This window comes from Ranitomeya imitator, chromosome 10 (assembly GCF_032444005.1).
Source record: "Ranitomeya imitator isolate aRanImi1 chromosome 10, aRanImi1.pri, whole genome shotgun sequence".
In the NCBI taxonomy this organism is placed as follows: Eukaryota; Metazoa; Chordata; class Amphibia; order Anura; family Dendrobatidae; genus Ranitomeya; species Ranitomeya imitator.
Window position 1 is genome coordinate 52,084,081 of NC_091291.1, and position 22,542 is coordinate 52,106,622.

Below are 22,542 nucleotides of genomic sequence, written 5' to 3' on the forward strand. Positions count from 1 at the left end.
ATGCACACGGCTGGTTAGTGCAGACAACGCCATAATAAGCATGAGCATCCCCCTAATGCGTCTGCTGATGCAAAGTTTGACGCACATAAAGGATCAGGCGTCTGCAGCTGAGGAAGAGGAAAGCCTTGATGACAGTCAGCCATTGTCTGGCCAGGGCAGTGTACAGGACGAGGTAGTGGGCGAAGAGGAGGACGAGGAGGATGATGGGGATGATTATATTTTTAATGAGGAAGCTTTTCCGGGGCCACTGGAAATTGGTGGCGCGGCAAGGCCGGGTTCTGGTTTTTTGAGGGACACAAGTGACGTTGATTTGCCTGAAACTGCCCCTCAACCAAGCACAACCGCAGATTTGAGAACTGGAACTTTGGCCCACATGGCGGATTATGCCTTACGTATCCTCAAAAGGGACACACGCATAACTAAAATGATGAATGATGACGATTACTGGTTGGCCTGCCTCCTTGATCCTCGCTATAAAGGCAAATTGCAAAATATAATGCCACATGAGAACTTGGAACTAATATTAGCAACCAAACAATCAACTCTTGTTGACCGTTTGCTTCTGGCATTCCCTGCACACAGCGCCCGTGATCGTTCTCACACGAGCTGCAGGGGCCAGCAGACCAGAGGAGTTAGAGGGGCAGAAATCAGAAGTGGCGTTGGCCAGAGGGGTTTTCTGACCAGGTTGTGGAGTGATTTTGCTATGACCGCAGACAGGACAGGTACTGCAGCATCAATTCAAAGTGACAGGAGACAACATTTGTCCAGTATGGTTACAAACTATTTTTCATCCCTTATCGATGTTCTCCCTCAACCGTCATTCCCATTTGATTACTGGGCATCAAAATTAGACACCTGGCCAAAATTGGCAGAATATGCATTGCAGGAGCTTGCTTGCCCGGCAGCTAGTGTCCTATCAGAAAGAGTATTCAGTGCTGCAGGTTCAATACTAACAGAAAAAAGGACTCGTCTGGCTACCCAAAATGTAGATGATCTAACCTTCATTAAAATGAACCACAACTGGATTTCGAAATCTTTTGCCCCACCTTGCCCGGCTGACACCTAGCTTTCCTATGAAAAGGTCTTGCCTGTGGACTATTCTGAATGCCTTTTCCAATCTCGTAATTTTCAGCACCTGATTGTCCAGCATACGACATGTTTACACCTCACTAAATGGCCAAACTCCCCACACGGGGCCGTGGTATCGACACTTGGCGACAGCACCCGTGAGAGTGCAGTTTGTCTGAAGAGGTGGGTGAGCCCGCTTTTGGTCGACGGCACTGCCACTGGGTCCCTCCTAGTACAATAAAGTGTCTCTGGCGGTGGTGGTGCACACCCAACGTCAGACACACCGTTGTAATATGAGGGGCCCTGGGCCTGTACCGCCGGCCACAAGACAGTTTCCCCCCACCCCAGCTCAAACAGTGCTCTACCACTTGCAAAATTATCTCACAGCTCCACCAATGTTTAGTCTATGCGCTGACATCCTTCAATGCCTGCCACTGACAATACCATTGTATTGACATTTTTGTTATGTTAGGCCTTCGATGCCTGTCTGTGGTCACTCCTTCCACTAGGCCTCCACTGACCACACCACTGCTGCCCGTGTACCCCTGGAACCAATTTAAAATTGCCTACAGCCATGTGTTATTATTTTAGGCCTTCGATGCCTGTCTGCGGTCACTCCTTCCACTAGGCCTCCACTGACCACACCACTGCTGCCCGTGTACCCCTGGAACCAATTTAAAATTGCCTACAGCCATGTATTATTATTTTAGGCCTTCGATGCCTGTCTGCGGTCCATTCTTTCAACTACTATTACACTGACCAGGGCACTGCTGCCCGTGTACCCCTAGAACCAATTTAAAATTGCCTACAGCCAGCCCAATTTTTTTATTTTAGGCCTTCGATGCCTGTCTGCGGTCCATTCTTTCAACTACTACTACACTGACCAGGGCACTGCTGCCCGTGTACCCCTGGAACCAATTTAAAATTGCCTACAGCCATGTGTTATTATTTTAGGCCTTCGATGCCTGTCTGTGGTCACTCCTTCCACTAGGCCTCCACTGACCACACCACTGCTGCCCGTGTACTCCTGGAACCAATTTAAAATTGCCTACAGCCATGTGTTATTATTTTAGGCCTTCGATGCCTGTCTGTGGTCACTCCTTCCACTAGGCCTCCACTGACCACACCACTGCTGCCCGTGTACCCCTGGAACCAATTTAAAATTGCCTACAGCCATGTGTTATTATTTTAGGCCTTCGATGCCTGTCTGTGGTCACTCCTTCCACTAGGCCTCCACTGACCACACCACTGCTGCCCGTGTACCCCTGGAACCAATTTAAAATTGCCTACAGCCAGCCCAATTTTTTTATTTTAGGCCTTCGATGCCTGTCTGCGGTCCATTCTTTCAACTACTACTACACTGACCAGGGCACTGCTGCCCGTGTACCCCTGGAACCAATTTAAAATTGCCTACAGCCATGTGTTATTATTTTAGGCCTTCGATGCCTGTCTGCGGTCACTCCTTCCACTAGGCCTCCACTGACCACACCACAGCTGCCCGTGTACCCCTGGAACCAATTTAAAATTGCCTACAGCCATGTGTTATTATTTTAGGCCTTCGATGCCTGTCTGTGGTCACTCCTTCCACTAGGCCTCCACTGACCACACCACTGCTGCCCGTGTACCCCTGGAACCAATTTAAAATTGCCTACAACCAGCCCAATTTTTTTATTTTAGGCCTTCGATGCCTGTCTGCGGTCCATTCTTTCAACTACTACTACACTGACCAGGGCACTGCTGCCCGTGTACCCCTGGAACCAATTTAAAATTGCCTACAGCCATGTGTTATTATTTTAGGCCTTCGATGCCTGTCTGTGGTCACTCCTTCCACTAGGCCTCCACTGACCACACCACTGCTGCCCGTGTACCCCTGGAACCAATTTAAAATTGCCTACAGCCATGTGTTATTATTTTAGGCCTTCGATGCCTGTCTGCGGTCACTCCTTCCACTAGGCCTCCACTGACCACACCACTGCTGCCCGTGTACCCCTGGAACCAATTTAAAATTGCCTACAGCCATGTGTTATTATTTTAGGCCTTCGATGCCTGTCTGCGGTCACTCCTTCCACTAGGCCTCCACTGACCACACCACTGCTGCCCGTGTACCCCTGGAACCAATTTAAAATTGCCTACAGCCATGTATTATTATTTTAGGCCTTCGATGCCTGTCTGCGGTCCATTCTTTCAACTACTATTACACTGACCAGGGCACTGCTGCCCGTGTACCCCTAGAACCAATTTAAAATTGCCTACAGCCAGCCCAATTTTTTTATTTTAGGCCTTCGATGCCTGTCTGCGGTCCTTTCTTTCAACTACTACTACACTGACCAGGGCACTGCTGCCCGTGTACCCCTGGAACCAATTTAAAATTGCCTACAGCCATGTGTTATTATTTTAGGCCTTCGATGCCTGTCTGTGGTCACTCCTTCCACTAGGCCTCCACTGACCACACCACTGCTGCCCGTGTACCCCTGGAACCAATTTAAAATTGCCTACAGCCATGTGTTATTATTTTAGGCCTTCGATGCCTGTCTGTGGTCACTCCTTCCACTAGGCCTCCACTGACCACACCACTGCTGCCCGTGTACCCCTGGAACCAATTTAAAATTGCCTACAGCCATGTGTTATTATTTTAGGCCTTCGATGCCTGTCTGTGGTCACTCCTTCCACTAGGCCTCCACTGACCACACCACTGCTGCCCGTGTACCCCTGGAACCAATTTAAAATTGCCTACAGCCAGCCCAATTTTTTTATTTTAGGCCTTCGATGCCTGTCTGCGGTCCATTCTTTCAACTACTACTACACTGACCAGGGCACTGCTGCCCGTGTACCCCTGGAACCAATTTAAAATTGCCTACAGCCATGTGTTATTATTTTAGGCCTTCGATGCCTGTCTGCGGTCACTCCTTCCACTAGGCCTCCACTGACCACACCACAGCTGCCCGTGTACCCCTGGAACCAATTTAAAATTGCCTACAGCCATGTGTTATTATTTTAGGCCTTCGATGCCTGTCTGTGGTCACTCCTTCCACTAGGCCTCCACTGACCACACCACTGCTGCCCGTGTACCCCTGGAACCAATTTAAAATTGCCTACAGCCAGCCCAATTTTTTTATTTTAGGCCTTCGATGCCTGTCTGCGGTCCATTCTTTCAACTACTACTACACTGACCAGGGCACTGCTGCCCGTGTACCCCTGGAACCAATTTAAAATTGCCTACAGCCATGTGTTATTATTTTAGGCCTTCGATGCCTGTCTGTGGTCACTCCTTCCACTAGGCCTCCACTGACCACACCACTGCTGCCCGTGTACCCCTGGAACCAATTTAAAATTGCCTACAGCCATGTGTTATTATTTTAGGCCTTCGATGCCTGTCTGCGGTCACTCCTTCCACTAGGCCTCCACTGACCACACCACTGCTGCCCGTGTACCCCTGGAACCAACATCAGAAAATATAAAAATAAGTATTTTGCTTATAAAAAAGAAAATACTGGTGAGATATCAAATGCAGACATTTTAACATTAAAAACAAACACACAACTAAAATCTGGTACAGTACTAAAAATGGCCACCAGCTACAATTACTTTCTCCTGCAAGTAGTTAACTGAAAGGTTTTTTAAATTGAAAACACAGATATGGCATCCAACGAGTGTTGTCCTGTCGCGTCTTTTTTATATTATTGCCGAGAAGATGCAAAACAATGAAAATAATAAAATCATTAATTACCAAAATAATAGAGAAAGTCAACACCACATTGCAAATAAACATTCATTCCAAATAAAGAAGCAGGGCGCGTCCGAGGGTGAGTATATACCTAATAAGAATATAATCACCCTCGGACGCGCAATGCTTATTTCCAACAGCCTTCCTTCCTAAGAATCAGCCCTTCCGTGGTGTAGAGAGACGTTGTGTTACACTCCAAGGTGTTCCCCAGGTTGCCTTTCCTGAGCTTCGATCTTCCGGCTCTCGTTTAGTAGTTGTTGGAAACTACGCTGCATTAGGCCTTCAAATTGGGTATGGGGTGTAGAGAGATGGTGTGTTCCACTCCGAGGTGTTCCCCAGGTTGCCTTTCCTGAGCTTCGATCTTCCGGCTCTCGTTTAGTAGTTCTTGGAAACTACACTGCATTAGGCCTTCAAATTGGGTATGGGGTGTAGAGAGAGGGTGTGTTACACTCCAAGGTGTTCCCCAGGTTGCCTTTCCTGAGCTTCGATCTTCATGCTCTCGTTTAGTAGTTGTCGGAAACTACGCTGCATTAGGCCTACAAATTGGGTATGGGGTGTAGAGAGAGGGTTTGTTACACTCCAAGGTGTTCCCCAGGTTGCCTTTCCTGAGCTTCGATCTTCCGGCTCTCGTTTAGTAGTTGTTGGAAACTACGCTGCATTAGGCCTTCAAATTGGGTATGGGGTGTAGAGAGAGGGTGTGTTACACTCCAAGGTGTTCCCCAGGTTGCCTTTCCTGAGCTTCGATCTTCCGGCTCTCGTTTAGTAGTTCTTGGAAACTACCCTGCATTAGGCCTTCAAATTGGGTATGGGGTGTAGAGAGAGGGTGTGTTACACTCCAAGGTGTTCCCCAGGTTGCCTTTCCTGAGCTTCGATCTTCCGGCTCTCGTTTAGTAGTTCTTGGAAACTACACTGCATTAGGCCTACAAATTGGGTATGGGGTGGAGAGAGATGGTGTGTTCCACTCCAAGGTGTTCCCCAGGTTGCCTTTCCTGAGCTTCGATCTTCCGGCTCTCATTTAGTAGTTCTTGGAAACTACACTGCATTAGGCCTTCAAATTGGGTATGGGGTGTAGAGAGAGGGTGTGTTACACTCCAAGGTGTTCCCCAGGTTGCCTTTCCTGAGCTTCGATCTTCCGGCTCTCGTTTAGTAGTTCTTGGAAACTACACTGCATTAGGCCTACAAATTGGGTATGGGGTGGAGAGAGATGGTGTGTTACACTCCAAGGTGTTCCCCAGGTTTCCTTGCCATTGCTTCGGTCTTCCGACTCTCGTTTAGTAGTTGTAGAAAAGTTCACTGCATTAGGCCTACAAAATGGGTATGGGGTGGAGAGAGATGGTGTGTTACACTCCAAGGTGTTCCCCAGGTTGCCTTTCCTGAGCTTCTATCTTCAGGCTCTCATTAAATTGTGGTTAAATGGAACAACTGCATTTGGCGTACTAGTTGGTTTGGGGCCTACTATCGGTGTCTGCCACTCCTTGCTGTTCTCCTGGTTTCCTGTCCTGAAATTCCATTTTCAGGCTCTCGTTAAGTAGTTGTTAATGTTAGACTGCATTTGGCCTACTAGTTGGGTTGGGGCCTACTATCGGTGTCTGCCACTCCTTGCTGTTCTCCTCCACTGAACAAAGCTGTGCCGCCTGTTTACTACGGTTGCCAATTTTGAACTGCATTTCGACTACTTACTGATTTGGCCCTACTCTCTGTGTCAGCCTCTCATTCCAGTTGTCCTCCACTGCAATGCCCCCTGGTTGTTCCTGTGTTACCAATTTTGAACTGCATTTAGCCCACTTTATTCTTTGGGCCTATATCTGTGTTTCCACTTCATCGTGCCCATTGCCCAGCCAGTGATAGATGAGTCTGCTGGTACATTGACCCATAACGCAACATTCCCCGTGCATGCTACACAACAACATTGTGACCCTGCTGAAAGTCAGGTTGCTCTTCCCGCATACCATACCACCTTACACGGGGACAAAGAGGAAGGTGCAGATGAAAGTGCAGGTTCCTTCATCAGGTGGGGGGAGGAATACTAGTTGGCGACGTCACTGGCACAGGGCCTCTCATAGTACGCAAAAGTGTTGCTGCCGGTGGGAGGCGCCCCCGCCGTGCAAACACACCGCTGTACTTTGAGGGGCCCTGTGCCAGTGCCAATGCCAACAAGTGGGCCCCCCCTGCTTGCTCAGGATCACAGCACTTGCAAAGTTGAAATACTTACCTCTCCCTGCTCCACTGCCGTGACGTGGTCCAGATTTCCTGGGCCCACTAATTACTTGAACCAGCCCTACCCCACACAACTTTAGCCAAATGACCCCCAATTTTAAATGCCTTCCAATTATTATAAGGTAAATTACGCTTGACAAGCTTCATTAAGAAGAATGGATGGTTTTGACATTAAAATGGGCACTCTAGGTGTTTTCCTGGCCCCCACTCACTGCCGACTATGCTGCCCCATTGACTTGCATTGGGTTTCGTGTTTCGGTCGATCCCGACTTTACGTCATAATCGGCCGATTTCACTCGACCCGACTTTTGAGATAGTCGGGTTTCGCGAAACCCGGCTCGACTCTAAAAAGGTCAAGGTCGCTCAACTCTAGTGACCAAGGTTATTAGAGGACTGGGGGGTCTGCAATACCAAGATAGGTTATTACACTCGGGGCTATTTAGTTTGGAAAAATGAAGACTAAGGGGTGATCTTATTTTAATGTATAAATATATGAAGGGACAGTACAAAGACCTTTCTGATGATCTTTTTAATCATAGACCTGAGACAGGGACAAGGGGGCATCCTCTACGTCAGGAGGAAAGAAGGTTTAAGCATAATAACAGACGCGGATTCTTTACTGTAAGAGCAGTGAGACTATGGAACTCTCTGCCGCATGATGTTGTAATGAGTGATTCATTACTTAAATTTAAGAGGGGACTGGTTACCTTTCTGGAAAAGTATAATGTTACAGGGTATATACACTAGATTCCTTGATAGGGCGTTGATCCAGGGAACTAGTCTGATTGCCGTATGTGGAGTCAGGTAGGATTTTTTTTCCCCAATGTGGAGCTTACTCTTTGCCACATGGGTTTTTTTTGCCTTTCACTGGATCAGCATGTTAGGGCATGTTAGGTTAGGCTATGGGTTGAACTAGATGGACTTAGTCTTCCTTCAACCTTAATAACCATGTAACTATGTAACCATCCCGCTTCTCAGCATTCTGAAAACCTCTCTGCTTACAGTTTAAAGGGGATGCATTGCAGGCAGAGCACGAGGACATGGAGCAAGGAACCATACAGGGGGATTACACTCAGCCCAGCCTCATATCTTCTCATTGTTGATTGGTAGGCTATGAGAAGGAGGATGAAGAACAGGAGCTACTTTCATGCGCTAAAGATGGAATTACTTAGAAAATTCCCACGTGAGAACGCTGGCGGCAGATGTCAGAATTTGTTGTACAACCAAGGTGTCCGAGAGAGAAGTACAATCCAGCTCAGGCAGTGGAACAATGGCAAAGTTCTGGGACAGTTTTCTCAGACCCTCCCATCGTGACTGCACAGAGGCAAGGGGTGCCGTCACAAGAAGTGCATTGTTTGGGAAGATGGTGAGGGAGTAGCTTGCAGATCGTACAAACGTCCTCCGTGATTCCTCTGTGCCTTTTATTTATTTGGTATCCAATATCATACAACTTTGAATGCTGGCCACTTGAAGGTCTGGGTGAAACTAGAGTTACTACATAGTGTAAATCACTATGTAAGACCAGAGAAACATGACTAAGACAGATGCCAAAACTGGGGTACATGTACAGTGTGCTGATACCTGCATAATTGGGGACGCCCATGCAGTGTAGGTAATCTCCCATGGGTTTTCTGTCTTGGTGTTGCTTCTCTGATATTCCAGACGGATGATGTTTAAAAGCCTCTTGTGGATGATGTAAGTATACTGTATGCAGTTAATCTTTATATATACGTAATCACTATATGTATTTAATCCTTATACAGTATGTACTTATTAACCTGTGCATGTTAACATTTACAAAAGTGTACGCACTCACACTATTCAATCATACTATTCCTTAAATTTTGTAGTTTGCAATAAAATTGCATTGCATTGTAAGTATTACCCTTATTTAAAGCCGTATCTGAACCTTAGTGTTAAAAACATGGCAAATACAATTGCCAAATTCTCCTGTAAATAATTCTGCAAAGAGGGAACCATCATACCATTAAAAAATACATGTGGATTTTCATGGGCCCATCCAGTATGTGCATTCCAAGGCCTGATGGGATTCGTATGACTAAGCAACAGGGTTGGACTTGCTGCCAATGTGTAAAACAAAGGAGTACGGGAGTACAAAATGCATATTGTGAAGTGGATTTGCATGGGCCCATCCAGTATGTGGGGTCAAATTGGGCTGCATATGAATGGGTAGCAGGGCTGGCCTTGCATTCAATGCAACATTTTGTCAGGTGGCCCTCCTGGACATCTTATGAAAGGGGTATTGTGGTGCGTCTTAATTCTTGGCAGCCCATCCACTCACAGCAATAGGCTACAATAGTTTAATATTGGCCCAATAATAATAATAATAATCTTTATTTTTATATAGCGCTAACATATTCCGCGGCGCTTTACAGTTTGCACACATTATCATCACTGTCCCCGATGGGGCTCACAATCTAAGTTCCCTATCAGTATGTCTTTGGAAGATTGATGCCGCCTAATACACCAGTAAAAATAGGATTTGTCCCTCCTTCATAAATGGAACAAGATGGATCTGCTTATGTGTCACACACCACATGGCCAGCTAGGGGTGTTAAATGTTACAATGACATTTCCCTGTGAATGCATTTGTATTTGTTGAAAGCAATGTTAATGTTGAAAAACGCTTCAAAAACGCTGCGCCTGAACTAAGCCCAAGTGGGGGGAGGACATTTTTGGTGTGGGGTTAATTATTTGGCCTTACAGGCAAGTCATTAACCTGCAAAGGATGTAACTTGTCATATTTCCCAGCAAAATCCATTTTGGTTTTGTTTTAGTGTGTTTTTTGCTGCACCGGGAAAAATGGCATAAATCTCGGAAAAAAATGTTTACATCTGTGAACTAGGAGTCAGGAATGCTTCCAGGGGCGATCCCCTTGATGTCCCTGTGTCATTTGAACAGTGTTCCCATCATTTTCAGACGTCTTTAGACCTTAAAAGGACCCCTGGGGGGATTGCGGTAAAAATACTCGGGTCTCCCATAGACTTACATTGGGCTCGTTGTTCTGTCCGAGTACCCGAGTATTCCAATCTGCTCGACCCGAGCAATGAGCACCCGAACATTTTAGTGCTCGCTCATCACTAGTCCTTACGCCTGGGGAGAAGTGGTATAATTTGCACTGATCTCAGGTGACGGTGGCTGCTGAAGACAGCTCTCATCATTACCGTCTGATCTCCCTGAGATCACCTCCAGCAGGAGACAATGATTGTCCTGCGCAATTTTCATAACCAGCGGCAAAGCCCACTGCAGGGAGCTGATGTTAATAATCTGGGACAAGGGACAATATTCCATAATGTTCCCAGGCTATTAATAACAGATCACAGCTGTTTGCTTAGCATTTCCTAGTGAATTTATGGGAGCACTGCATAAAAACACGATGTAGGAGGGTCTCCCTATAAATTCAAACCAGCAAAGGCTAGACACACAGCTGTGGCTTGATATTAGTAGCCTGGGAAGGGGTAAGAGATATTGCTTCCCCCCAAGGCTACCAACATCAGACCATAAGATGCGCCAAATCTGGTGCTTAGCCTTGCTCTTCTCACTTGCCCTGTGGAGGTGTCAAGTGAGGTAATAGGGTTTGGGGTTGATGTCACCCAGGGGTAAGTAATGTGGAGGCAAATATAAGATGCCCCCATTACTAACCCCATAGTAAGTTTGTAAACAAACACAGAGCAAGAATAAAGTCTTTTATTTGAAGTAAAAACACCCTGATTTACACTTTTATTTCAAAATAAAAAACACAGCTATACTCACCTTACGCTCAATTCATTGAAACCTTTTTCCCCTGTAAAAAAAAACAAAAACAGAAAAATAATAAACCACCATATCCCTCACCTGTCCAACATACTGTCCAACACCTTAAATCCATTTCAGGGATAAGTGCTTTACAACCTCAATGGCGCCAAGATGCCACCGTCCAGGCTAAAGAGCAGGATATGAAACCAGAACACATGAGCTGCGCACACAGTGAACAAGCCTGTAGAGACATGTTCACACCACCAAGAGACTTGAAAACACAAAAAAAGCACAGTAAAACCAAAAACACACTGTTGCAAAAAAAATCACAGTGGACAGCAAGTGCTAGTAAAAAGATGGAAAAAACAGGGTATTTGGTTGATACGTTTTTTGCAAAAAATGTATATTAAGCCGCTTCAGTGATGAGTATTGATGTCATAAAGTTCCCACACTTCACTGTGAGCGGCCTGATGGTCCGCAGTGATCTCAGCAGCCACCCATGCCTGGGATTAGCACAAACTGTACCAAGGCAGTGGCTGCTGAATACAACTCCCATTATTGTCTTCTGGTTACCCTGATCTGACATCCATGTGTCATCAAAATGCACGAGTGCAGCACTCATATTGTCCATGATGCACAGGAAAAAATGTCATATCTGTGGGATTTCCATGCAGACACGTGATCTGTTAAAAATCTGACATGTGCGCACCACCTTTGAATACACTGGGTGTAGCATTCTAGGGGGGCACGCGTGCGGGTCAGGCACGCGTCTCCCGACAGCAAAGTATCACAGCAGCTAAAGTATCCTGAAGTGCAGTTATTTTAATAGCTGGGAATTAACATCCATCTCCTCTCTTCACACAGGTACAATCTCTGCTTGCTGTTATCTGCTGCTTATCATCCTGCGACATTTCCTTTAATGGTACAATCTCTGCTTGCTGTCATCTGCTGCCTATCATCCTGCGACATTTCCTTTAATGGTACAATCTCTGCTTGCTGTCATCTGCTGCCTATCATCCTGCGACATTTCCTTTAATGGTACAATCTCTGCTTGCTGTCATCTGCTGCCTATCATCCTGCAACATTTCCTTTAATGGTACAATCTCTGCTTGCTGTCATCTGCTGCCTATCATCCTGCAACATTTCCTTTAATAGTATATAACAGTGCCTGCTGAATGTATGCTAAATTCATTTGTTGCATTGTATTCAATACTTACTGCTGTACATTCATTCTGGGGTCGCAGGAGATACTATTTGGGTGCAAGGTGTTACAGCATGTGGTTGTAGCCAAGCCCAGTGCCTTTGATCATGTAACCTCCCCCGGTGTGTTGGCCAATTGCTAATTTATCCCAAATCAGCTCTCACAATCCCTCTCACCTGATCCTCTACCTAGTCCTATAAATTTAGTAGCATTCTAGGGGGGCATGCGTGCGAGTCAGGCACGCGTCTCCTGGCAGCAAATTATCACGGCAGCTAAAGCATCCTGTAGTGCTGTTATAGCAACGGCAGCTGAATGAGCACTTCTTATTTATTGGATCTTCCTTTTGTACTAACCCATCTTACTCCTTCGAAATGACAAAAAAAAAAAGACTCGCACATCCAAACTAGTGTGAATAGGTGCATACCAGGAGCAGCTACCTCCATACATGAATATACAAAAAAGGTTGCACTCTATTGTGCAAAAGCATGTCTAATCTGAAATATATGAATTATGAATAGCAAAATGGCTTTTGAACATTAGGAAAATATTTAAGAGACGCTTTGCACAGAATTTGATATAATCAAATAGTGTGAGCCCATCAACCAGTCGTCAAGGTGGTCTCATAACTGATGGGTCCCTGACCCCCCTGTCCAAATGTGAACACTTACCAAAGGCCAATATCTCATCACACTTGGTCCCGGCTAACTCATATGTAGGCTTTGCTGAACAGAGGTATCCACATTCACCCAGGCATACAGATATTGGCCTTTGGTAAGCTTGCCTTCCTCGGCCTCACAGAAACTTGGCTAACACCCTCTGACACCACCTCCCCTGTTGCACTGTTATGGCAGCCTCCACTTCACCCACACCCCTCGCCCCGACAACCAACATGGTGCAGGAGTGGGTCTTCTCCTTTCTTCAAACTGCATCTTTAGCCCAATCCCACCTCTACCATCCTTTATCCTCCCCTCTTTCGAAGTCCACTCTGTCCCCATCTACTCTCCCTCCAACCTCCAAGTGGCCGTCATATACCGACCTCCAGGCCCAGCCACTGCCTTAATTGACTAATTCTCCCCCTGGCTTCTTCACTTTCTCTCTGCTCACTTTCCCACCATCATCAATGGGTGACTTCAACATCCCCACTGATACCCTTCAGTCAACTGCCTCCAAACTTATGTCCCTTATTTCTTCTTTTGGACTTACTCAGTGGTCCTCCGCAGCCACCCACACAGACGGACAAACACTAGACCTGGTCTTCACCTGTCTCTGCTCTCTATCTAACTTCACCACCTCCCCTCTCCCTCTATCCGACCACCATCTGCTCACTTTCTCATACCTGTCCTCCTCACCGGTCACCCATGTCCAGCAACATGCGCACCCCCGCAGAAACCTTGCACACCTAGACACCCACAGGCTCTCTGACTCTATCCTACCACTTTCATCCATATCATCACTCCATGACACAGACAGTGCCACTACTTTCTACAATGCCACTCTCGCATCAGCCACTGACACGGTTGCCCCTCTTGTTCATGGCAGAGTGCGACATATCAATAGACAACCCTGGCACAATAACACCAATAAAAAGCTCCGGCAAGTGTCCAGGGTTGCAGAGCGGCATTGGAAGAAAACACATTTGGAAGAAAACACATTTGCAAGACAACTTCACAGCATTCAAACAGGCAACACTCGCTTTTAAATCTGCTCTCACCTCTGCTAAACAGGCCTACGTCACAACTCTCATATGTTCCCCACCTTCCAACCTCAAACAGTTATTCAAAACCTTTAACTCCCTCCTCCACCCCCACTGCCCCCTCCAACCTCCCTCATCTCTGCTGAGGACCCCCATCCTCTGGAATTCTTTGCCCCAACACGTCTGACTATCAACCACATTCGGATCCTTAAGACGGAACCTGAAAACCCACCTCTTCAGGAAAATCTACAGCCTGCACTGACCCCACTGCCTCCTCACCACTTCCGAAGCTATCGCCTCACCAACATCGGAGCTCCTGCATCCCTCAACCTATTGTCTCCTTCCCCACCATCCTGTAGAATGTAAGCCCGCAAGGGCAGGGTCCTCGCCCCTCTGTATCAGTCTGTCATTGTTAGTTTGCTTACTGTAAGTGATATCTGTAATTTGTATGTAACCCCTTCTCATGTACAGCACCATGGAATCAATGGTGCTATATAAATAATAATAATAATAATAAAAATAATAATGTGCATATGTCCGTTTATGGTAGTAAAAGTTTATGGTAATAAAAAACACCCATAACTGCTTCATGTTCAGGTGAGACATAAGTCCCAGCCACTGATATCTTCATGGTGCCTGACAAGATGCCTCTTTAGTAATCCAGCCTCTCGTGCTCAGTAAGCGAATTGTGCATCTGATAAATGTTGATCATATTTGCATGTTACACCCAGTAACTGACGTTAACACTTAAGTTGGGGTATGGTAAGTGACAGTTTCTATTCTAAAGTCTAAAGAGATAAAGGAACTTAATCTATGAACTTTGTGTTATATTTCAATATTATTATTTTATTATTATTATTATTATTTATTATAGCGCCATTTATTCCATGGCGCTTTACATGTGAGGAGGGGTATACATAATAAAACAAGTACTATAATCTTGAACAATACAAGTCACAACTGGTACAGGAGGAGAGAGGACCCTGCCCGCGAGGGCTCACAATCTACAAGGGATGGGTGAGGATACAGTAGGTGAGGGTAGAGCTGGCCGTGCAGCGGTTTGGTTAATCGGTGGTTACTGCAGGTTGTAGGCTTGTCGGAAGAGGTGGGTCTTCAGGTTCTTTTTGAAGGTTTCGATGGTAGGCGAGAGTCTGATATGTTGTGGTAGAGAATTCCAGAGTAGGGGGGATGCACGAGAGAAATCTTGTATGCGTTTGTGCGAAGGGGAGATAATAGGGGAGTAGAGAAGGAGATCTTGTGAGGATCGGAGGTTGCGTGCAGGAAAGTACTGGGAGACGAGGTCACAGATGTATGGAGGAGACAGGTTGTGGATGGCTTTGTATGTCATGGTTAGGCTTTTGTACTGGAGTCTCTGGGTGATGGGGAGCCAGTGCAGGGATTGACAGAGGGGAGAGGCCGGGGAATAGCGGGGGGACAGGTGGATTAGTCGGGCAGCAGAGTTTAGAATAGATTGGATGGGTGCAAGAGTGTTAGAGGGGAGGCCACAGAGCAGGAGGTTACAGTAGTCAAGGCGGGAGATGATGAGGGCATGGACTAGGATCTTTGCAGATTCTTGGTTTAGGAATGTGCGGATCTGTGAAATATTTTTGAGTTGGAGGCGGCAGGAAGTGGAAAGGGTTTGGATATGTGGTTTAAAGGAGAGATCAGTGTCAAGGATTACCCCAAGACAGCGGGCTTGTGGGACTGGGGAGAGCGGGCAGCCGTTTACTGTAATGGATAGGTTCGTTGGGGAGGTCGTGTGAGATGGGGGAAAGATGATGAATTCTGTTTTGTCCATGTTAAGTTTTAGAAATCTAGTGGAGAAGAAGGATGAAATAGCAGACAGACATTGAGGGATTCTGGTTAGTAGGGAGGTGATATCTGGTCCAGAGATGTAGATCTGTGTGTCATCAGCGTAGAGATGATACTGAAAGCCGTGAGATTCTATGAGCTGTCCCAGGCCAAAGGTGTAAATGGAGAAGAGCAGGGGTCCTAGAACTGAACCTTGCGGGACTCCGACAGATAGGGGGCGAGGTGAGGAGGTGGTGTGTGAGTGGGAGACGCTGAATGTACGGTCAGTTAGGTATGATAAGATCCAGGATAGGGCCAATTCTGTGATTTCAAGGGATGAGAGGGTCTGCAGCAGCAGGGAATGGTCCACTGTGTCAAAGGCAGAGGACAGGTCCAGGAGGAAGAGGATAGAGTAGTGTCGCTTGCTCTTGGCGGTTAATAGGTCATTGGTGACCTTAGTTAGGGCAGTTTCAGTGGAGTGGTGTGACCGGAAGCCTGATTGAAAGCGGTCGAAGAAGGAGCAGGAAGATAGATGGGAGGGCAGTTCAAGATGGACATGTTGTTCCAGTAGTTTTGAGGCAAAGGGGAGAAGTGATATAGGGTGATAGCTAGATACAGAGGATGGGTCAAGAGAGGGCTTTTTGAGGATAGGTGTGATTGAGGCATGTTTAAAGCTTGAGGGGAAAATGCCAGTTGTTAGTGATAGGTTGAAGAGATGGGTTAGGGTTGGGATGAAGACTGTGGTGAGGTTTGGGATGAAGTGGGATGGGAGTGGGTCAAGTGCACAGGTGGTGAGATGCGATCTTGAGAGTAGAGTGGAGAGTCTGTCTTCTGTAATGGTGGAGAAGTTGGTTTTGGAGGTGGAGGGCTGGGTAGTTGGGAGGAAGGGTTCTGGGGGTTGTTTACTAAAACTGTCTCTGATGTTCTCAATTTTCTGCTTGAAAAATGAGGGAAAGTCTTCAGCTGAGATGAGTGGGGAGGGAGGAGGTGCTGGGGGAAGGAGGAGAGAGTTGAAGGTGTTGAATAACTGTTTGGGGTTGTGAGACAGGGAGGATATGAGAGATGAGAAGTAGGTTTGTTTTGCTGTGGCGAGCGTTGTTTTGAAAGTAGTGAGGGACTGTTTGAATGCGATGAAGTGCTCGTTGGAGTGGGATCTTTTCCATCTGCGCTCAGCAGCTCTGGAAGCTCGCCTCAGTTCTTTGGTCATGCTGGTGTGCCAGGGTTGTCTGTTGATTTTGCGAGCTTTGGTATGTGTGAGAGGGGCAAGAGATTCCAAAGCTGCAGCTATTGTGGTGTTATATAGAGCGGCAGCATCATCCACATTGTGTAGGGAGCTTATGTCTGTGAGAGGGAGGAGGGATTCAGAGAGTGAGTGAAGATCAAGATGTTTAAGATTTCTGCGAGGGTGTGAGAGTTTGTGGGGTGGGGGTTGTAGACAAGGTGTGGAAAGGGAAGAGAATGTAAATAGGTTGTGGTCAGAAAGAGGAAGAGGTGAGTTTGAGAGGTTAGATAGGGAGCAGAGGCAGGTGAAAATGAGGTCCAGTGTATGACCATCTTTGTGGGTGGCTGTAGAAGACCATTGAGTGAGGCCAAAGGAGGAAGTGAGAGATAGAAGTTTAGTGGCAACTGAGAGGGAAGTGTCAATGGGGATGTTGAAGTCGCCCATGATGATAGTGGGGATGTCAGCGGCGAGGAAATGGAGTAGCCAGGTGGTGAAGTGGTCAAAGAAGGTGGTGGCTGGCCCTGGGGGACGGTAGATGACAGCCAGTTGGAGGTTGGAGGGGGAGTAGGTGCGCACAGAGTGCACCTCAAAGGAAGGGAGGGTAACAGAGGGTGGCAGTGGGATTGGGGTGAAGGAGCAGTTATCTGACATATCTCAAAGTATGCATATTACCTTATTGTGACCTCCTTTTTTATTTCTTTTAAAGTAAGACATGTTAGATCCTTACTTTGAATACAAGGGAGTCCTTTTCCTTAACGTATCAACTTCTAAGGAAAATCTGGAGTTTGTGGAAAATGAATTTCAAGTTAGAGATGATGACATCTATAATATAACATATCCAAAATCAGGTAAAGGATTATTAAAGTCAAAGTTTGAATGCAAATCATTTTATTTTAGATAATATGGATCTTCTGCATTGATAGTGGGGTTTTTTCACACTTTCTCTTTATGTGTTCTCTATTACAATATTTTTATATACAAAGTAAAGAATTGTATTTTATTTACACGCTAATGTGTGTTTCTGACAACAGTTCCACGAATATTTAAAACTAGTTTCAGACTGGGTTGACAAAGGCCCACCAATAACAATGACTATTTGGCCCCACTCTTCAGCTACGTGCAAAAATGACCTGACCCTAGTACGCAAATTTACTTTTGCTTCTATATAGTGTTAATTTGGCTAGCCTGTTTACTGAATGATTAGATGATGTATTTTTTTGTCAGTAGAGATGAGTAAATATGTTAGGAAAATGATTGCCAAACATAAATTCAAACATAAATTCGGCATGAATATGGTACATTCGGATTCGTGATCAGTAACACCCGCATTTTTCTTAAAATTTGAAAAAGTCAGTAACATTCAGTAAGATAGAATAAAAGCTGGCAATTCATGTGTCGCATTCAGTAAAATCACAGAGTGACAGGTTAGAATAAAATAGATAGAAAAGATATATACACATAGAATACATAGATATACAGTTGTGCTCAAAAATTTACATACCCTTGCAAAATTTTTGCTATCTTGGTCTTTTTTCAGAGAATATGAATGATAACACCAAAACCTTTTCTCCAAGCATGGTTAGTGGTTGGGTGAAATGCTTTATTGTTAAACTCTGTGTTTTCTCTTCTTAAATCATAATGACAACCCAAAACATCCAAATAACCCTGATCAAAAGTTTACATACCCCATTTCTTAATATTGCCATCTCTAACATTAATCACAGCTTCAAGTCTTTTGTGGTAGTTGTGGATGAGGTTCTTTATTTTATCAGATGGTAAAGCTGCCCACTCTTCTTGGCAGAAAGTCTCCAGTTCCTGTAAATTCCTGGGCTGTCTAACATGAACTGCGTGTTTGAGATCTCCCCAGAGTGGCTCAATGATATTGAGGTCAGGAGACTTAGATGGCGACTCCAGAACTTTCACTTTGTTCTGCTGTAGCCAATGACAGGTCGACTTGGCCTTGTGTTTTGGATCGTTGTTATGTTGAAACGTCCAAGTACGTCCCATACGCAACTTCCAGGCTGATGAGTGCAAATTTTCCCCCAGTATTTGCTGATAATGTGCTGCATTCATCTTTCTTTCAACTTTCACCAAGTTTCCTGTGCCTTTGTAGCTCACACATCCCCAAAACCTCAGCGATTCACCTCCGTAGGAATGGTGTTCCTTTCATAATAGGCCTTGTTGACCTCTCTCCAAATGTAACATTTATGGTTGCGGCCAAAAAGTTCAATATTGGTCTTTTCACTCCAAATTACCTTGTTCCAGAAGTTTTGAGGCATTTGACCGCTACGTCTTCGTGTCATTTCGCAAGGCATTACTGGGAATGGGAGCATCACGAGCATCGGGAAGGCTGCGAAGGATGCCGGAAGGTGAGAATATCAAGATTTTTTTATTATTTTAAACATTATATCTTTTTACTATTGATGCTGCACAGGCAGCATCAATAGTAAAAAGTTGGTCATACTTGGCAAACACTATGTTTGACAAGTGTGTCCAACCTGTCAGTTTTCCAAGCGATGCTACAGATTGCTTGGAAAACGCTACGGATCCGTAAAAAAAAACTAATCCCGTGCATCTGTTTTTTACAATCTGCACAGGATCCGTCTTTTCAACATTTTGATGGATTGTGACTGATTGTAAAAAACGGAAGTGTGAAAGAGGCCTAAATGTATTTCTTCCACCCATACACCCAGGTCTTTTTCAGTGAAATTTTGCCCACTTTTTCACAATTAAGCACATAATTATACATCTTATTTCTTCTTCCCAAGTGCATGACCTTACATGTGCAGCGCCCCAGAGATCTGGTCGTTGCAGTATGATACTCTGCCACTAAGGGGAGTGATGGTACGTCTGATGGCACTGAAGGAATTCTACTGACCAGGTATCACCAGCACACATTGCACTTCACACTCCGGCCACTAGGGGGAGAAAAAGGCTTTATTTATTGGGCCACTCCTCACACTGGTAAAACTAGGGGTTGGATAGGAAGTTAGTCAGAAGCTGACTGGGTTGGATTCAGGCAACGTCCCGTGGCAGGGGGTGTTGCAGGGAGAAGACACAGCGGGGTCCCTGTCAGGCATGGGAACCTGGCAGGTGCCTAGTGAACAGAGCAGAACGTTACGGAACCGCGCCTGCACACCCCGCGGCGGTATCCTAAGAAAGTGACACGAAGGGAAGGATATTGTGGAACAGTGAGAAACGAGATCAAGCACAAAGGAGAGCCAGTAGGAGTCGTGCCGAGAGACCGAGGCAACATCCTACTGAGGCGTGTAGCCGGTGGCCGGAACACCGTGGGAGTAACTGACTCTAGGCCTTACTTCGAACTCCGCAGGACAGTTAATTATAGGTTGGCTGTCTACCTTAAATTTCCTACGAAGACATAGGGGCAACGCGTGGAGATGGGCATCTCTAGGGTCCCGGAAGAGCTCCGAGCCTTCCCGTCATACGGGTGCGTCCTAGCCATAACATACCTGGGGGACGAGAAACTAGTAGTAACATCTGGAACAAGCGAGAGAGAATTAGAAAGAACGAATGAACGAGAACAGCAGTTGTGAGGACTATTCCGAATGCTCAGCAGGGTAGCACTACAACACACAGGCGCTAGTGGTATGCACTGATTTCCACCTGCAAAGGGAACTCTGGAAGTGCCCATCTGACCGGCCGGTCTCAGATAGCCCTGTTAAGTGTGCTCTGGATTGAGGATCCTGAAGTCTACAGTAAAGAGGTAAAGAGACTGCAACCTTGTGTCCTCGTTATTGACTGCACCTCACACCATCACCATCCACCTTACTGGGAAGCCCTGGGGACATACTTCACCTGTGGGAAAGTATACCATCCAGCTACCATTCCATCACCCCAGTGGACCCCACAGCAGCGTCGGTCACCCTGACCGAATCCCCGACAACCTGTACCACCTTTATTGGACGCCCCTTAGCAGGGTCACGGACCAGGTCTAGCCACCGTGACAGCCTCAGAACCAAACCAGAGAGGCCCGGTACCGAGAACTCGTGGCCCTGTGTCTGGGGGCGCTCCACATGTATCCCCATTAAAGCTCATCTGCCATTTATGAGTCCAAGCTTCTAGTTTACATAAATCCTCCTGTAATATAAAATTGTCCTCCTCTGTATTGATTACCCTGCAAAGTTTAGTGTCATCTGCAAATATTTAAATTCTACTCTGTATGCCCCCTGCAAGGTCATTATTGGGCGTATAAGACGACCCCCCAACTTTTCTAGTTAAAATATAAAATCTTCTTAAAAGTCTGGGCTCTTCTTGCACGCCGTGTGTCGGCTTATATGGCGGGTGACCAATGTGCATATGGTGGGGTGGAGTCCCAATGACGAAGAGAGGGGACGTCTCACATGGAAGGAGTAAGTGTAGTATCCCCCTATTACATCATTGTGGCAGCAATGCTCTCTGTGCTGGCGGGTGGCGGTGGCGGCAGCTCCTCTTTGTGCAACATGGTGTCTCCGTGCTTGGGGCGTCGGCGGCTCCTCTTTGTGCAGCGTGGGGCTTTGTGCTGGGGGCGGCGGCGTATCTGCGCAGCGTTAGGGCTCCGCCGGCATTTCGAGGCCCCGGCAGCTCCATTGCTGCGATGCGGTGGCCTCCGGGAAAATGGCCGCTGGGGTTGGCACATGCTCAGATTCAGATCTCTTCTCCCGGGATCTCAGGACGAGATCTGAATCAGCATGCGCTGATTAAATTTGCGAATATTGCAAATTCGGCAATCTTGAGCCGAACCGAATATTGAACTATTCTCTCATGTCTACTCATCACCACTACTTCATAGGGGCCTACCAGAGAATCATCCTTTTCGCCTACTGGCCAGTTCAAACCTGTTTAAAACCATTGGCTTGTGGAATAAATCTTGGTGCCTAACTGGGAAGCATCAAATGGAGAGATTATGAATGAGACAGCAAGGTGAGAAAAACAGTGCTGATATGTGTATAAAACTAACTCTACTAATTAAAAAAAAAAAAGGGCAACAAATTGGCAAAATGATTAGACCAAAGACAAAGTCAGTTAGTATTGATAAAACTAATACAAACATCTAAGGGCTCACTTAAGAAAGATGTCAGGCCCAAAATATAGAATTATTTTGAATGTGGAGTGTACATGTTTTACATCTGAATAAAACCTGTTTTTGTTTGTGTGTAATAACAGTCAATGCAAAGAACCTTGTCAGAGAGCAAGACATCAGGACTCAGGAGCTCTAAGTTCCAGTCTTCTTCCTCTCTGATTGCTTATATAAATTCCCAAGGGGAATTTTCATAACCTAGAAATCTGCCTACACTAAGGCCTGTGTCACACTAGTGAGTTTTACGGACATATGAGAGGTGCAGAAAATACGCATTGCACATGGACCAATTATTTTCTATGGGGCAGCTCCTATCTGCCGTATTTTACGCATCCGTATAATACGGTCTTGTACGGCCATAGAAAATCGCAGTATGCTGCGTTTGTCAGCGTATTGCGCAAAAAATCCGCCAATGAAGGTCAATGGGTGTTAGGACTAGCGGAACGCACCGAGTTAATATAGATGTTTTTATTGTTATTGGTGCGTTCACAGCCCGGGATCCACCGTGCAGGAGAACCTGCTGCTAGCAAACGGTGTTATGGCTGGCAATCAGGCAACACAGCGTGCAGTAATCAGCGCACATACAGAGATCTGGCAATAACCAAAAACAATAGGACGAGCTCTGAGACGTGGAATCTCTGTAGACTGCAGTACCTGATCTAACCTCACACAACTATAAGCAGCAGTGGATTGCGCCTATCACTACCTATGCAACTCGGCACTGCCTGAGGAGCTGACTAGCCTGAAGATAGAAATACAAGCCTGACTTGCCTCAGAGAAATACCCCAAAGGA

At 46.1% G+C, this 22,542-nt stretch overlaps 1 protein-coding gene across 2 annotated transcripts in view; it reads left to right on the plus strand.

Annotated features, from left to right (window-relative positions):
* Positions 1-22,542, plus strand: part of LOC138651265 (sulfotransferase 2B1-like) — a 275,352-nt gene that overhangs the window by 69,352 nt on the left and 183,458 nt on the right. Inside the window, exon 2 of one of the 2 annotated variants that reach the window (XM_069741329.1) lies at positions 17,379-17,520. The exons of the other annotated variant lie outside the window; for it this stretch is intronic. Coding sequence (XP_069597430.1) covers positions 17,385-17,520 — 136 coding nt within the window. The 5' untranslated portion in view covers positions 17,379-17,384. The remainder of the gene's footprint in view (positions 1-17,378; positions 17,521-22,542) is intronic. 2 annotated transcript variants of the gene reach the window in all.